This window comes from Salvelinus namaycush, chromosome 3 (assembly GCF_016432855.1).
Source record: "Salvelinus namaycush isolate Seneca chromosome 3, SaNama_1.0, whole genome shotgun sequence".
Classification (NCBI taxonomy): Eukaryota; Metazoa; Chordata; class Actinopteri; order Salmoniformes; family Salmonidae; genus Salvelinus; species Salvelinus namaycush.
The window spans coordinates 79,620,728-79,639,045 of NC_052309.1; the positions used below are offsets into that span (position 1 = coordinate 79,620,728).

Below are 18,318 nucleotides of genomic sequence, written 5' to 3' on the forward strand. Positions count from 1 at the left end.
GCCGTCAAACCCACTCTATGGGCACAGGGTCTAGGTGTGTGAAGTGTGTGAGAGTGGTCTTATCTGGCGGGAGCAGAAAGCAGGTGTGTGGCTGTTTTCCGGCAGGAAGCAGGGGTCTCCATAGTGAGAATGAGTTACATACTGTAGGAGATATTAGGAACGTCCAGATCTCCCTGCCAGGAGAGCTGCCCTACATCGTCTACAGAGTGCTGCGCTGCAAAGACAGAGAACAGCCACTTGTTTACTACTTAGCTTTATGCACCAACTCTAGCTATTACCATCTTATACTACCAGATTAAGAACATTTAGTTTTCTATGTTGCAATTCAGTCTATTTATATTTCGACTGATAAATTCAATAGGTGTATATCATAATGTAGTTTTCTTGGCATTTGACAGGAAGTCACTTATGTACAACTATCATCAATGATTTTAAGCCTCCTTAGTGAGCGGAGACGAGACTCTGTCAGCTCAACTGACTCCATTGTTCTCGTACAGTAGACAGTTCTGTACACAGTGATCTGGCACGAAGAAGAGTTGGAGGATGTGACAAGTACAGCATGCAGTGCTGATAATGCTGAGTGTTATTTCATCCACACATGGCCATTGTGTAAATGCCTATATGAGTCAGTCAAGGGGAAAAACATAACAAAAAGGAGAGAGTACTTTTCAAATCTGAACAAAGCAGTAACTCATTGAGGCATTTCTCTTTTCAATTAGCTTTGAGAAATGCCGTTATTGTTCTGCCAAAAGCTTCAGTCCCATTTCCCAAGGTGACTGCCAGCTGAGAAGTGAGCAAGGAAAATAATTGGATGGGCTATTGCACTGTTTCCCCCTGATCTACTCAAACAGTGGTTCAAAAAATGGAAGAAGACTTTTTGGACAAAGAGTGGAGGAAATGTGTGGAGGTGAGAGGCAAGGTGAAAATGAGAGTGAGATTTGTGTTAGAAGTTTGTACCACAACGCTGTCTTTACTCTTGAAGAGTAATTGTCATCAGACCAACAGACAATGGAGATGGACAATACCTTTTAGGTGCGGTCGTCCCAGTGTCACGAATCCAGAGGAGATGAAGTTATGATCAAGTTGGCCTTGGCGGAAGTTCTCTTTCCCGTAGTGCCCTGTGGGAGAAATGCAGAGTTAAGATAGCATGAGATGACCAACACCATTTATCTGACCGAGACAATTCACTAAGCATATTCGTTGCTGATTTTCGTTCCAACCCTCACATATGAAATCACAAACAAATGTGTACACATATCAGAGTCTGGGACACTCTTAATCAGAGGTGTGGACTCGAGTCACATGACTTGGACTCGTGTCAGACTCGAGTCACAAATATGATGACTTGCAACTCGACTTTGACTTTAACACCAATGACTCGTGACTTGACTTGGACTTGAGCCCTTTGACTCGAACTGACTTGATACCCTCCCCAAGCCCAAATATGAAAAATTATGCTATTAAAAAAGTGTGCAGCGCATCAACTCTTCACTTAACTGATTATTGAATCGGACGGCAGCCAATCAAATTGTGCCAGCTGAGAAAAAGTTGCGCGTGGCAGTGTAGAGGAATGTCGGCAAGTGAATTCAGATGGAGCCCTTGGAAAGATGATACCCCAAATTATTATTTTCGGATATGAAGACTACGCTGTAGTCAACAAAAAAACGGATTGCAACTTGCAAAACATGCGGGAAGAAAATTAGACGGAGGCACAACTACTTCCAACTTGGTTCGACATTTGAAGCTGCACAAAGAACGGTAAGTCGTGGCTAATATAGCCGACAGCTATATATAACTTTGCTTGTACAGCATGTTGGCTAACGTAACATTAAGTCAATGAGCCTCCATACAGTCAGTCAGTGCGGGAACGTGTTCATTGGACCCAAGATTGAGCTACAACTGGCTAGGCAGTTGGTAGCCTAAATCCTGCCTGATGTTACTGCTGTTCCTAAATCTATTGACATACGTTAGCCTACTGTAACCACACACAGAGAGGGTTTGTGTGTTGTGTGTTTAGGTTGGGCGATTGTGTATAAGCCTACATCGCGTGATAGTTGATCGCTATGGGGGGTCTTTCTCATGGCTACCCATGTATTTCCATGGAAATATAATGTTTATTTGGAAAGTAATAAATATATATATTTTATAAAGCATTCATGATTTGCGTAAATGTAGTATACTTGTCACGCCCTGACCATAGATTGCTTTGTATGTTTCTATTTTTTGTTTGGTCAGGGTGTGATGTGGGTGGGCATTCTATGTTTGTATGTCTGTTTTCTATTTCTATTGTGTTTGTCCTGGTATGGTTCCCAATCAGAGGCAGCTGTCAATCGTTGTCTCTGATTGAGAACCATACTTAGGTAGCCTGTTTTCCCACTTTGAATTGTGGGTGGTTATTTTCTGTTTAGTGTTTGTTGCACCTTTCAGAACTGTTCGTTGGTCGTTTTGTTGTTTTTTGTTCGAGTGTTCATATTTATTAAAAGTATTATGAATACTTATCACACTGCAATTTGGTCCTCTTCTCCTTCTCGTGACGACGTTCGTGACAATACTAACTATTACTCTTGTTAAAAATATGAAATGGTATTACATTTGGTGAAGAGTACATTAGGACTTGAGACTTGACTCGGACTTACCTGCCTTGACTTGGGACTTGACTTGAGTGCTAAGACTTGAGACTTACTTGTGACTTGTAAAACAATGTCTTGGTCCCACCTCTGGTCTTAATACATCCAACCACCCTAGTTAATGAACGTATTGTATGATGCATTAGCCTCATTCTTTAGTTAGCTGAATAGCTGTGTTCACGGGAGTTTGTCTTTTATGGAGTCTTAGTTCAGTTCAGCCAGTACTCTGACAGATAGTGAGGAGGCCTCTGTATTTCACTCCCTCTTTGGCTCAGACAACTGGTAAAGGAACAGGGACACAGAGGGAAAGGAAGGTCTTACATTAACAATTTATGCTGTCTGATGTACACTCAGGATCATCACCACCGCAAAAGGTCACACTCCCCAAAGCTGCGAGCTGGGGGAGCTAGTGAAGACCTCCCCTTCTCATATCGTTCACAAATTAAACAAAGATTCCCATTTAGGGTCAAAAGCCCTGCCCTTTTGCCAAAGCAGGTAAGACATTCAAACTTTAATTGGATGGCAAAATGTCTTTCAGGCTTGGGCACTTGACCCTGAAGATGTGGAGAGATTCTAAAGAACCCTTCTAACCGAGACACTCTCCTGTGTTTTAAAACTGATTCATTCCATCCTCAATTTATACAGTAGAACACTTTTGCCCCACATAGACCTACAATATGGAGGGACCTTATATAATTGATTCATGAACTGTATAATTGGATCTATCTTCATAATCATGACAGCTGCATTGTAGTACTGTATCTATGAAATGTCAGTTTATAAAAAATGTGCCTTGCAACAAAACATTTCATCCTGGATTTCCTTGGTCTTAAAGATCACAATGTAACATAATTTGTTCCAAGATGATATATTGCGTCTGGCTGGAACAAGTCCTGTAAATGAGAGTGCAGAGGTCCACAATGGACCGTCAAAGTGCCTGCCAGCAGTCTGACGACAACCATTTGTCCTGCCAATCGAACACCAAAATGTTGTGCACAAAAAGATGCAGGTAGGCTGAGAAAGTGAGTGTGTGTCAGACAGTGAAAGCTTAAACTGAAAATAGAGGAGAAACAACATGACGGTCTGTCTTACAAAGGCCTATTGAGTTCCCCTCCCCTAGCTCTCTTCCTTCCTGTTAGTGCCAGTCTGCATTAGCTGGCAAATAGTTCAACAGCCTCATCTCAATGGAGCAACTTCAAAGTCAATAGCGTCACTCAGACCTTTGGGCCATAGAGGCAGATATCGAACCACATTTCAAATTATCATAATGAGAAGGAACACCTGGGACCATTAGCCCTGGTCTTCATTACACTGACGTTTGACACAGGCCTGAGCTCTCTAAAGCCTGTTTGGTTCTGTTTTCAAGCCCAACGGATACTGTAAACTGATTGCTGAAACATTTTGCCCATCACTGTTACTTTGGGATTTTCATACTTAGAAACTAGTAAATACGTAATGACCCTCAGGATTTAAGAAGTTGACTGTGTCCAATTTATGCTGAATAAAAAGAGGCTTTAATGTGCAAGTTTTTTTTATCTGTTCGAAGTATGCCTTCATGAAGTGTTCTTGGCTTAGAATAATACCAAGGGGAAAACAACTACAACACATACAATGCATTCTGAAAGTATTCAGACCTCTTCCCTTTTTCCACATTACAGCCTTATTCTAAAATGGATGAAATCATTTACACAGTCTACACAGAATGCCCCATAAAAAAACAGAAATACCTTATAATACCTTATAAGTATTCAGACCCTTTGCTATTAGACTTCGAAATTGAGCTCAGGTGCATCCTGTTTCCATTGATCATCCTTGAGATGTTTCTACAATTTGATTGGAGTCCACCTGTGGTAAATTCAATTGATTGGACATGATTTGGAAAGGCACAAACCTGTCTATATAAGGTCCCACAGTTGACAGTGCATGTCAGAGAAAAAACCAAGCCATGAGGTCGAAGGAATTGTTCGTAGAGCTGCAAGACAGAATTGTGTCGAAGTACAGATCTGGGGAAGGGTACCAAAACATTTCTGCATCATCGAAGGTCATCAAAAACACAGTGGCCTCCATCATTCTTAAATGGAAGAAGTTTGGAATCACCAAGACTCTTCCTAAATCTGGCCGCTCGGCCAAACTGAGCAATAGGGGGAGAAGGGCCTTGGTCAGGGAGGTGACCAAGAACCTGATGGTCACTCTGAAAGAGCTCCAGAGTTCCTCTGTGGAGATGGGACAACCTTCCAGAAGGACAACCATCTCTGAAACCCTCCACCAATCAGGCCTTTATGGTAGAGTGGTCAGACGGAAGCCACTCCTCAGTAAAAGGCACATGACAGCCCGCTTAGAGTTTGCCAAAAGGCACCTAAAGGACTCTCAAACCATGAGAAGAAAGGTGGAACTCTTTTGGCCTGAATGCCAAGCGTCACGTCTGGAGGAAACCTGGCACCATCCCTATGGTGAAGCAGGGACTGGGAGACTAGTCAGGATCGAGGGAAAGATGAACAGAGCAAAATACAGAGAAATCCTTGATGAAAACTTGCTCCACAGTGCTCAGGACCTCAGATTGGTGCGAAGGTTCACCTTCCAACAGGACAATGACCCTAAGCACACAGCCAAGACAATGCAGGAGTGGCTACAGAACAAGTCTCTGAATACCCTTTAGTGGCCCAGCCAGAGGCGGACTAATCAATTTTAGAATAAGGCTGTAACGTAACAAAATGTGGAAAATGTGAAGGGGTCTGAATACTTTCCGAATGCACTGTATCTCCGCCAGTGTTTGACAAGCTGTGATGTGGATAATCAGCTTTCTAACCTTGGTCTACTCTAAGGACAGCGCCTAAGGGCTGAATTCAGGTTCTACTGTAGGAGACGTTGACTATGATACATTGTGTTCTTATGCTGAAATACACTGATACATTATCTCGAACGGGTAATTTAACTGATTTTCCTTTAGCAGAAGACTTTAGGGTCCAAGCAGAGACCAACCAACATCAATGAGAAAAATATGTTAGAACATAATATATTTCCAAGTGTGAAAATAAAACAACATAGAATAGAATCTGAATTGTGAAAAACAGATATAATCATTTGAGGATCTTATGTATTACTGCAGATTCCCAGGTATATCCACATATAATCTACATGAGCCACCAAAGACACCAACTAGCATTGTAATACAGTATGTAATGGAACCATACTGTATTTGAGGCTAGTTCAGTCAAGGCCAGTTTAACCCAGTATAGTACAGCTGATGCCAGACTTGAGAGAGACCCGTACAGTATTTCACAACAGAAAGATGAGTCGTTTCAGAAAGGAGGCCACAAGGGATGAAGACCAATTACAGGACTGACATGAACCCAAACAAAATAGTCAGCCTCTAGGGAAGTATCCTGCATAGTCCACAATCTCTTAATGTAAAACACTGGGGAAGTATCCAGCGTAGTCCACAATCTCTTAATGTAAAAGACTGGGGAAGTGTCCAGCGTAGTCCACAATCTCTTAATGTTAAACACTGGGGAAGTATCCAGCATAGTCCACAATCTCTTAATGTTAAACACTGGGGAAGTATCCAGCGTAGTCCACAATCTCTTAATGTAAAACACTGGGGATGTGTCCAGCGTAGTCCACAATCTCTTAATGTAAAACACTGGGGATGTGTCCAGCACAGTCCACAATCTCTTAATGTAAAACACTGGGGATGTGTCCAGCACAGTCCACAATCTCTTAATGTTAAACACTGGGGAAGTATGCAGCACAGTCCATAATCTCTTAATGTAAAACACTGGGGAAGTATCCAGCGTAGTCCACAATCTCTTAATGTAAAACACTGGGGATGTGTCCAGCACAGTCCACAATCTCTTAATGTAAAACACTGGGGAAGTATCCAGCATAGTCCACAATCTCTTAATGTAAAACACTGGGGAAGTATCCAGCGTAGTCCACAATCTCTTAATGTAAAACACTGGGGATGTGTCCAGCACAGTCCACAATCTCTTCATGTAAAACACTGGGGATGTGTCCAGCACAGTCCACAATCTCTTAATGTAAAACACTGGGGAAGTATCCAGCGTAGTCCACAATCTCTTCATGTAAAACACTGGGGATGTGTCCAGCACAGTCCACAATCTCTTAATGTAAAACACTGGGGAAGTATCCAGCGTAGTCCACAATCTCTTAATGTAAAACACTGGGGATGTGTCCAGCGTAGTCCACAATCTCTTAATGTAAAACACTGGGGATGTGTCCAGCACAGTCCACAATCTCTTAATGTAAAACACTGGGGATGTGTCCAGCGTAGTCCACAATCTCTTAATGTAAAACACTGGGGATGTGTCCAGCACAGTCCACAATCTCTTAATGTAAAACACTGGGGAAGTATCCAGCGTAGTCCACAATCTCTTAATGTAAAACACTGGGGATGTGTCCAGCACAGTCCACAATCTCTTAATGTAAAACACTGGGGAAGTATCCAGCGTAGTCCACAATCTCTTAATGTAAAACACTGGGGATGTGTCCAGCACAGTCCACAATCTCTTAATGTAAAACACTGGGGATGTGTCCAGCACAGTCCACAATCTCTTAATGTAAAACACTGGGGATGTGTCCAGCACAGTCCACAATCTCTTATTGTAAAACACTGGGGATGTATCCAGCGTAGTCCACAATCTCTTAATGTAAAACACTGGGGATGTGTCCAGCACAGTCCACAATCTCTTAATGTAAAACACTGGGGAAGTATCCAGCGTAGTCCACAATCTCTTAATGTAAAACACTGGGGATGTGTCCAGCACAGTCCACAATCTCTTAATGTAAAACACTGGGGATGTGTCCAGCACAGTCCACAATCTCTTAATGTAAAACACTGGGGATGTGTCCAGCACAGTCCACAATCTCTTATTGTAAAACACTGGGGATGTATCCAGCGTAGTCCACAATCTCTTAATGTAAAACACTGGGGATGTGTCCAGCACAGTCCACAATCTCTTAATGTAAAACACTGGGGATGTGTCCAGCACAGTCCACAATCTCTTAATGTAAAACACTGGGGATGTGTCCAGCACAGTCCACAATCTCTTAATGTAAAACACTGGGGATGTGTCCAGCACAGTCCACAATCTCTTAATGTAAAACACTGGGGAAGTATTGTCAGGTTCTTATTTTTTAGAGTAAATAACTCACGGACACTAGAGAAGCTTTAACCAAGTGTAATTCTTCCTACAAGTTCTGTAGAGCTGTAATCAGACAGCAAAACATTTCTCTCCATCACAGTTATATACATCCTACTTAAGACACTCCCTCTCTCCATCCTTCGTTTATGCCCAAGAGAAAGAAGGTAACCAGATACTAACCCTGATTACTCCCTTAAGGGGAACTGACCTCACCCCTCCTTCACCTAATCCACAGATATCCATCTGTCTTCCCTACATCAACACATCGCTCTCCTCTCCTCCATCAAACACATTCCAAAGCCTTCTGGGTTGCTACAGATTATTTCTATTCAAGGCTTCGTCTCTATCATTTATTTAATATCTCAATGTTCAAAGTTTAGCCGATTCCAACAGTATGCAGCACAGTCCATAATCTCTTAATGTTAAACACTGGGGAAGTATGCAGCACAGTCCATAATCTCTTAATGTAAAACACTGGGGAAGTATGCAGCACAGTCCATAATCTCTTAATGTTAAACACTGGGGAAGTATGCAGCACAGTCCATAATCTCTTAATGTAAAACACTGGGGAAGTATGCAGCACAGTCCATAATCTCTTAATGTTAAACACTGGGGAAGTATGCAGCACAGTCCATAATCTCTTAATGTAAAACACTGGGGAAGTATGCAGCACAGTCCATAATCTTAATGTTAAACACTGGGGAAGTATGCAGCACAGTCCATAATCTCTTAATGTAAAACACTGGGGAAGTATGCAGCACAGTCCATAATCTCTTATTATGGGGATGTGTCCAGCATTATGTCTTATTATTCTCTTATTATTATGTAAAACACTGGGGTGTAATGGTAGTCTGGAGGTCACTTCAGGGTTAACATTATGGATTAATGAAGCACAGTGAGAGCTGTTAGAGGGGATGAAAGCCGATAAGGGGTTAGACAATCCTAGTTTTGGGCAACTGTAAAATGGCAGTCAAAGTGGTTATTGATTCCAATGAGAATTATTGAAGTGTCAAGTGCTGGAATTCAGGCAAACATAACTGTAACTACCTCTGTGTGCTAGCCCTTACAGTGGTTTCATTTAATAAACTGCACATACCAGCAGCTGTGGCTTTTGTGGCTCGAGTCAAGTCTGAGAAAAGCGGCTCATATCCCATGGTGTAGCACGTAACAGTTCTCCTCTGACACAATCCCTGGGTGAGGAGGAGTGTCTACTTTGACACGAGAGTGAAACATAACACTGAATCTGGGACACCATACTCGGGCACTTAGCAAGCGATCCCCGGAGCAGGGATCTGCAGACCGAATAAAAGAAGGAGGAACAGCGATGCAAGACAGAATTATCTCAGGACAAAAGCCATGTGTCTCCCGAAGAACATATTAATTTGCATCTCCATTTTGAGCCAATGCTGAGTAGGCTTATGGAACCCCAGCATGAAAATAGACTCAGCCGAGGCCCTTTGTCTAAACTGCTATATCGTTTTCAGTCTTAAAAAATATATACTTAAGAAGCAGGGCCCCATCATCAATTTGGGGGAGTAGTGAACTACATGTGGTTTAACTAGCAATTTAAATACATTTTTGCAGTAGCTTTGTGGTAGTTGACCTAAATTCAAATCTTGGTAGTGTTTTCAGTAGTTCATTACTCTGTTGCCATGTAGTGGTGTAGCTTACTACTGGAACTACACACAACTTTCTTTTTTTTGCAAAAATAAAATATTGGTGAAGTAGGCAAGAATTGCCTTTATTTTTCAGCATCAAACCTGCCTAATTCTCACTTGAAACACTTTTTGTGTGCCTAATTCCACATGTTTGAGTTTAATAGGCCAGAATACACATGCTGTTAACATCTGACTCCAGAGTGATATGTTCTTGCAATGTGTAGTCTGTGACATTTCAGATTCAGGTATGATAATTTTTCGCTAAGTAGTTTGGATGTCGTGAACTACTTTTTAAAAGTAACTTTAAGGTTAGCTTTAGTGTAGTTTAACTTACAATAGTGTGAAGTAACTGGTAGCTCGTTAATTATATTTTCAGAGTAGCTTCCCCAACACTGCCCATCATCTATTTCAGTGCGTGTGTCAAAGACCATTTTGACCAATAATGAAAGCAATAAGGTCCCACTTTACAATGCAAAGGTCGCATACCATAGAAATAACATTGTTGTACACATGTCAGCCAAGTTTAATGACAGTAGTTATATATACTGTTACATAGAAGCGTGTACAATGGAGATTACTGTGTAGTCATAAAAAGCTATTGAAAGTCCATAATAGAATGTCTCCTTATTCAGTCATCCCTGCTTGTCTCGTTTCTATGAGATTTCTATAGATCTACCTCCATAATTCCTACCAATCACTACTGTATATATGAAATTCAGACTGGATCTCCACCACTCAGAGAATGTAACTGAGGGCAAAGAATATGGCTTTAATAACACCTTCTCTTTTATGTTCTCATGACATTTATATTGAACCTCTTTTTATTTTATCTAACTATTTAACATAACCTCTGTTTCCATAGTAACTCTGTCATCTTGGGTATCGATTTTATACAGAGAAAGGACTTTGATTCAACTCATAGTGCACCATGCAGCGTACTAGAGGTAAAGACCATTTCAGAACCTATGCTTAGGACAAATACAGTTTGAATCATTTTTGCAAGATATTCTTGTGAATATGTGAAGTAAAAACAGTGCAGGTACCCACCGTGGTTTGCTAGCATGGTGTGAACTGGGGTGTAATGGTTCTTGGACGTTCGGAGAGGTGTGTCTATGTCTTTGGGTGAACCCTCCAACGCTGCAATATTTTCATTCTCCTTATTTAGTCCTTGTTGCCTCAAAATGTCTGCAAGGGCTCTGCAAAAGAAATGTAAAAACACAGATGTAATTTTATCGTTTTCAGACTATACAAACAGAACCAGAAATACTTTCCTGTTTTCAATCACCGACAACCATTATTCTCAACATCCCCAGAAGGTCTACTTAATTGATTTAGTTACATACAGCTCCAATTGTGTTGGTGGAGCTCCAGAACAAGGCACAGTGTAAAGTGTAATTACACCCAAGGTGGCCAATGGGCCAGGTTTCAATACTGAGCCACACTGAGTACAGATGGGCCTTTCCCTTCAGGCCAAGGGAAGACAGCTAAAACCATTCATCAATGTTCCTTGAAGAACGTTCTGCTAGAGCTATACGCCCCCACTACTAAGGTTTAAATGGGAATCTAACTCCTACCAAGTTACCAATTTTTAAGGGCTCTACACAAAGCATCTTGCTATCACCATTTTTAACATTGGTCCCCATTGAAGTACAGTGGTGAGGATGGTGGACATATTGGTTTCTTCAAAGAGCTGAAAGGGTAATGTAACTGTGTCAAAGTCGACCTGAGTCAACTTCTTTCCATAACTCTCTGTGACTTTGGGAGCTATGTATTAATAGCCTTTCCCTTCTAGGATGGGCACACTTTAACCATATCCTTTTCACAGACTGAGGCGACCTGGTTTACATCGCCCCAGTTGACTACTTTGTGTCTTGTATAGCAGGAACACGTTCAACCAGTCCCACACAGTGGAGGAATAGAGGTGCTTTGTAAAAATATTGTGTTTGAAAGCCCCAAAGTCTAGACCTGTCACAGTTTCCTCTCCTACAAAATCTCTTAGGTAAATCATGTTTCAATAGCACCAGTACATTCCTATGTATGGGAAGGGAAAAAAACATCTACAAGAAATGGGAACGTATAAAATAATCTTCAAACGATACACCCATCATCCATCGAGGAAGTAAAGTAAATATTGTAAAGAGAAGTGAAAATAAATTGTAATTCCCTTTACACTGCACTTGCAGCACATGACAGAGGATGTAGTTCAGTCTTGTTGGTTATCAGAGGGACTTGCCTCCGCAGTGAAATGGGATTTTTTTCTTCTCTTTTTTTCTATTTTAACACATTTCTACATTGTCAAACAGATAAGGAAGCCTAGAATGTGTTTACAGATATGGCGACATGTTTGCAATTATTTCAGACTGAGACAGAGATTGAATTATTATGAGCATGTGGTGTAGATGTTCAACAAGTCTATCATCTGCATTCTAAACGGATTAGTTTAGTTTATTAGGATCCCATTAGCTACTGCACATGCAGCAGCTACTCTTCCTGGGGTACACATACAATGTACAAATACATGACAAAGTACAGAACAGTTATAGACAAGAAAAACATAAGATATTACATTAAATTAAAAATTAAAAATGCACATTAAATAAGAGTTATATATTTGAAAGAGACCAAGAGACAACAAAAATAGTATTTACATATTCATATTATTCATAGTATTCACATATTCATATTCTTATATACAATACATTAAATCTTTAGAAATAGGAGAGATGATGTGATACAACATACATTTTTTTTGTCCGTTTTTTAAAGCTAAACTTACTTTTTGCCTGAGTAAGGTCTTGTGGCAGAGCATTCCACAATGACATGGCTCTAAACATACAGTAACTGAGCGATGCATTAAATCTGTCTCTGGTTTGGGTACTGTGAAGAAACCCATGGTGGCGTATCTGGTGGAGTATGTACAGTATGTCTGTTTGAAGTGTATGCATATAGATTATACAAGTGGTTAGGCATTTTCAACACACACACATTTCTTAAAAAGACTAGAAGAAAAGTAACACCTTTCTCCTCAACCCTCAACCATGAAAGACTCATGCATGCTATTGATGTTAGTTCTGTGTGTACAGTTAAGGGCAAGGCTGCTTTGTTTTGTGCCAGCTGCAGCTTTACTAGGTCTTTCTTTGCTGCACCGGACCATTTACCAATTAAAATAGGTTCAAAAGCATTGGGGAGACAAAAATGGAAACCAATGTGAATGTCTACTCCCCTTGGATCCTGAACTCCACAAAATGTTTGTCAAGCCATGATTCATGGCTGAATGAATATGTTAGAAAAGTATTGCAGCATTGACCCTGCCTATCAGGTTGTCAGTAATCTTGGTTAATGCAGAACTAAAATATTTTGTAATTTGGTCAGATGCTCGAGGACCAGTACCAGTACCAATTAGGTATATGTAGTCTGTCTATGAGAGATTAGGTTGTCAGGAACACCAAAGAAATGAATATTCCCAATGTGAGCAAAGAGAAGGATATCACTGATATGCCAACCACTAATGGAGTAGAAGCAGACACTGGAGAGGAAATAAATCCATGTAGGTGTGCTTTACATACATTAATATTATACAAGAGACATTGCAAAGTCATACTATCTTACCTACCTCACCCAATCTGCTTTCTCTGCCCAATATTAGGATAAAATCGCTCAAAAATGACATATTCAATCTCACTGCATGCAGGTCAATTTAGAAATCCCTTTTGAATGTATTGGAACTGACTCTCACTGGCATAACAAAACCGAATATGTACTCAATCTGAGAGTAGATACATTTTTGCAACAGATCCATCTTAAATTGCATCCAGGTTTGCTTTCGAGAAAGTGATCAATATAGACCACTCAAATCCCTGGCTTTGGCTTTCACTCGACATTTATTGTGCCTCCGTGAAGGTCACAGAAGAAACAACAAAGGTCTGCCAATGCCTTAGCATTCCCCTCACAATCCAGCCCCAGTCACTGAGATAAAACTCTGAATCACTTCACAGGGCTAAATACATTTAAACCATTGCCTAGTATATAGTTAATCCCATGTTCCAATACAGCTTTCTAGATAGGGTTATCAGCATGGATGTCTCAAGCCAGCCACAGAAGTTAATTTTTCCCCCCGGGAGAGATCATTATTACCAAATGTGCCAAATGATTGTTGGAAATAAATCATTAAAAAAGCTACTGAATGTCCACTATGCAATGTCACCTCGTTTAGTCATCCCTACTCTGGCTGCATTTACACAGGCAGCCCAATTCTGATTTTACACTAATTGGTCTTTTGACCAGTCACATGAGATATTTTCACATTATATATTTTTTGAGCTGATCTGATTGGTCAAAAGATCAATTAGTACAAAAAAAATCTGAATTGGGCAGCATCTGTCTCATCTCTCTCACCACCACTCATACTGATGTGGTGGTGGCAGTGAGCATCTCCATTTGAAAGTACGCCCCATGGCTAGGATAGGAGAGCATTAAGGGGCCAGAAATCCTCACAGTCTCCTCAGTTCTGAGTACTGAGATGGAGGCACTGCCACAGCCTCAGAAGTCTAATACTCTTTAGTGGGATCAAAGTGAGTCGTTTGGTAGGTTGCATGAAATAGCTTTTACTAGAACTGTAGGAATACACTAGAGACAGACAGATATTGGTATCATATTTCTACTTGTACTGTCATCGTTGAAACTGTCAAGGTAATGGCTTGGCTTGCATTTAAGGATTGTATATTTGAATGTCACTCTACGAGCAGAAAAATGTGTCTGAGAACATTATCTCTTAAACCAAAGACCTGTACTTGACACCATCTTTTGGTGTGACTATTAAATCAATAGCTATTGAGGTTGTAGACATAACCATGAATTTTCGAAAGGAAAAATGAATGGGGGGCACTTATCCAAGCCTTGTTCTCGTATCTATATTTTGTCAACAGAACCGTCCACCTGAAAGATTTCTCTTCAGAACCAGACGTTTAATAAACTGAGGGGAACAAAAAGGTTTCCTTTCTAATGCTTTGATATGCATTGTTCAGCTAGGAGTCAATGACATTTGACAGGCTGAAGTATGGACTTCTAACAACAGTGTGAGTGTGACTCATCTAACAGCAGAAGTATTAATGGAGAAAACAGGTGCTGAGGTTAATGGATGTTGTGGGAGACAGATCTATGGTTGTAGATCCCTGTCATGAGAAGATGACAGTCATCTTGTCATCCTTGGAGCTTACCCCATACTGAACATCTGGCCACCGCTACAGTTCAAGTTGCATTTAACTCCAGACAAAGGTCTTCCAGTCTGCTAGACCAGCCACTATATCCACTAGGTTTGTGGTACAAATGATCTATAGTGGAGAAATATACATTTTCTATCTAGGGTTGATGCCATGGGAGGGGCTTGCTTAAGAATGGGTACAAATGAATACTGCATGGAGTCTGAGAACAATCAATCTGAATTCCACTCACTGCCTTGATTTTATGGAGCCAGCAGGTAACGAGGGTACAGAAGCCAGTCCTAGCAAGGCACAATTAGCCTCACATGGGCTTTAATCAAGATCTTAGCTTTGGCTGAACAGGTAGACAACCCCCTCTGCTATGGGCTAATAGACACCAGACCACCATTAGACAACCACAATGATTGGCTAACCACATGTGGTTTCTCCACCCAAACCATCTCTTTGGGTACTGTCTTGTTAAAGCTTTTCTTGCAAGGCATAGGTATACTACTCACATACAACACCGTGAGTGAATGAGATAGCTGCTGGCTTAATCTGCAAAATTCATCATGGCGGGTTGATGTCAGAGCACAAAATCCCTAACATACTCCTCCACTTCAGAAGGTTAACAGTCTTTCAATTCAGACTACAGTACATTAGTTACTCTCCTAGCTCTAGGAAGTGCTTAACAATATAGTCAAGGCTTCTAATGTGTCATGGAAAAAATCACCAGCTTCAATAATTGCGGAGGCAATTTGTTATTTTCAGCACCTATCCAAATACTTGGAAATTGTTGGACTGCATAGTGCCTGATTATAAGGATTGTTGGTACAGTATGCTTTCATAGGGACATAATATAATGAATACATTGAGACATTGATTCCTCAGCAGTTAGATGTATTCCACTATAATGTGTTTAGCTCATACTTTCCCAACAGCAGTCCATCCATGGGTCATTATCACGTAAGATACAAAGCCAATCAAAAGAAGGGAGAGTGATATCTGTACAGTATGTCCTCTGGGTTGTTAGCAGTGAAGCAACCCAACCTTGCTCCTAGCCTGAATGTTATACCGTGACCATGAATGTGATGCCTTTTCTTTGACAGAGCCATTCAATTCCACACCTGCCTCATGGAGGTTTGTTTGTGCTGCTGATGAAAACGGAACAATACTTTAGTTGACAAGAGACATTTAATGTTCCAATGTATGGTGGTGGTTGTGGTGGTGTTTGTAGTGGTAGTGGTAGTAGTGGTGGTGGTAGTGGTGAATCGGGTTGACTGTCAGTTGGGGGATTGCGTATATCTGCATAAGAGAGGTATTTGAAAAGGAGTTGATTGTAATGATCAGTTTCCCTTTGCATAATGGCTTGCAGGTGGTGTAACATTTATTTTTCAGAGAGGAATGAAATTGAGCATCATTGTGAATTATGGCTTCATCCCTATTCAAAAGTTGAGCATATAGCTGCACACCTGTGATGGTCAGATTTATATGCATCATTGTGATGAAGTACTCATGATTTAGTCTATTCACAAATCTAATTTAACTTTCTATACCCACTGTACACATTTTTACTGTCATCAGCAGACTTTTCATGTCTGTGAAAACTGAAGTTGGTGTTTCTTAACAGTGATTACACACACACACACACACACACACACACACACACACACACACACACACACACACACACACACACACACACACACACACACACACACACACACACACACACACACACACACACAGCGGAAAAAAGTGGCCCCCATAATAAATTACTATTTCTTAACCTGAATGTCAGGGTGACTTACCTATGGACATTCATTTCCTGAGGGGGCTTGGTTGCTTTGTCGTAGGCAACTTTTGCAGAAACTCCGATGAGTATGATAAAAGCTATGACACCACAGGTGATGTATACCGTTGTGTTAGTCTGATCCAAGTCAGGGTCGTAAGTGTCACCTGTTGGTGCCGGGGAGGGAGGCTGCGTTTTGATCCAATCTGGGGTGTTATAATTTGTGCAAGTTTTCTGTTCTATGCGTTTCCCTTTTTCTGCACAGCAATAGCGCAGGAAACAACTTCCACAACAGTAGCGGTGCTCGGTGTTGTTGCACTCGAACACTTTATCGTACGCTCCGCTCACGTCATAGTAGCCCAGGCACGTGTCATGGGTAGCGATCGAAGGTGCCTGGACCTGAGTGTTTCGCCGCGGAACCGCAGTAGGCGCCTCCGTGCCGTTCACCTCCTTCATCTTCTGATTCCGCTTTGGAGCGTTTTTCTTCTTGTTGGCTGTAGCCGCGCACAGTACATTCAGCGGGTCCAAGTAAATCAAAAGAAGCAGAAGATGCTGTATCCCCATGATTTGAGGTTGTATGTCTTTGCTGATCCGATCGTTTGCCCCCCACTTTTTTTAGTTGTATGCTTTCTCTCCTCACACGAAGACCTCTGCTTCTTTACCTAGCCGTGCTCCTGCCACTGACCCAGTCTTGCGGCTGTCCACAGGGGTTCATTTCCGAAGCCCTTTTCCAACTGTCCACTGCTGAGAGTGTCATGCTCTGGTTGAGGGAAGGACGCTTCTTGCACCAATCAATTGCAGTCGGACGACCGTGTCACACATTGTGCAGCATCCTCCGAATATAAGTGGAGTTCTGTGGTCATCGGGGGACTTTTGGTTGGAGGAAGTGTCATTTGGATTCAGCTTGAGAAATGGGCTGAAGAATCCCCTCCGGCTGTCTCCGACAATGCCATCTACCATAAGTATATCTTTATTAGCAAAGCTCTAAATCTTGTACAGTTGAACGCTGATTGTGTTCTGTAGAAAAAGACAGAGAGAAAGACAGAGGATTCAGTAAATTCCTACTGTAAAAAAATACTTTGTTAAAATAAAAAAAAGGACCAAACATTTTGCATAAGAAAAATAACATAACAATCTGCACAAAATTAAATCTAATTTTATGAATTGCGTATCACTGCCAATTTAACAGACGCATATGAACACGCGTAAAACAATTCTGCTCAGTCAACAAACGTTCCCTCGCAGACGCGCGAACTGTTTCAGCACCATGGACAGCGCAACCCAGCGCGGACACTATGCGGATATATCTTTGAGTAGTTCTTGGTGCTATGCTTTCTATTTTTGAATGTCCACTTCAAAGTTATAACGCAGACAACTAAAAAGTCTTAACTCATTTTCCAGAGAAATAGCCTAACATATTCAATGCTGGTAGTTCCCCCCTCTTTTCTTGTACGAAGTTTACTTTCCTCCAGCTCTATTCATGGAGAGAAGAAGACGAATCTAACGAAACTTTTGTACAAACAAGACAACCAAAATCACACAGCAACTAAACAGATAAGCACTTACCCGTTGATGGTCTCCGGCAACTGGGTGTCTCGACTCTGCCACGGACTGAACCAAAGTACCTCAGCTCCGCGTGAGACCCCGCTCTGCTCCGACCCGACTCCATCCCTCACTCCCCCCTCCACATGAGCGCCTCTACGTCACCAATACAGGTACCTCAGTTAATTAGAAAACGGCCCCTGACAGCAGTGTGCTCGGTCATGCCTACAGGCTGCACTCAATAATCTGGACCATTCTAGAACTGCATTAGAGCTTTCTCTTTCAGAGTGCGACGTTGGTGGTGTAAATCTTCGCTCTACTGCACAATGCTGCGTTCAC

General features: G+C 41.4%; 1 protein-coding gene across 2 annotated transcripts in view; it reads right to left on the reverse strand.

Moving 5' to 3' along the window:
* The window catches only part of LOC120044637 (protein shisa-6-like), a 65,634-nt gene extending 48,633 nt beyond the window's left edge, over positions 1-17,001 (reverse strand). Inside the window, exons 1-3 of one of the 2 annotated variants that reach the window (XM_038989309.1) lie at positions 16,457-17,001; positions 10,495-10,643; positions 1,026-1,118 (exon numbers count right to left, since the gene is read on the reverse strand). In XM_038989309.1, coding sequence (XP_038845237.1) covers positions 1,026-1,118; positions 10,495-10,643; positions 16,457-17,001 — 787 coding nt within the window. The remainder of the gene's footprint in view (positions 1-1,025; positions 1,119-10,494; positions 10,644-16,456) is intronic. The other variant, XM_038989310.1, reaches the window with a different exon arrangement.
* Between the last annotated feature and the right edge of the window lie 1,317 nt (positions 17,002-18,318).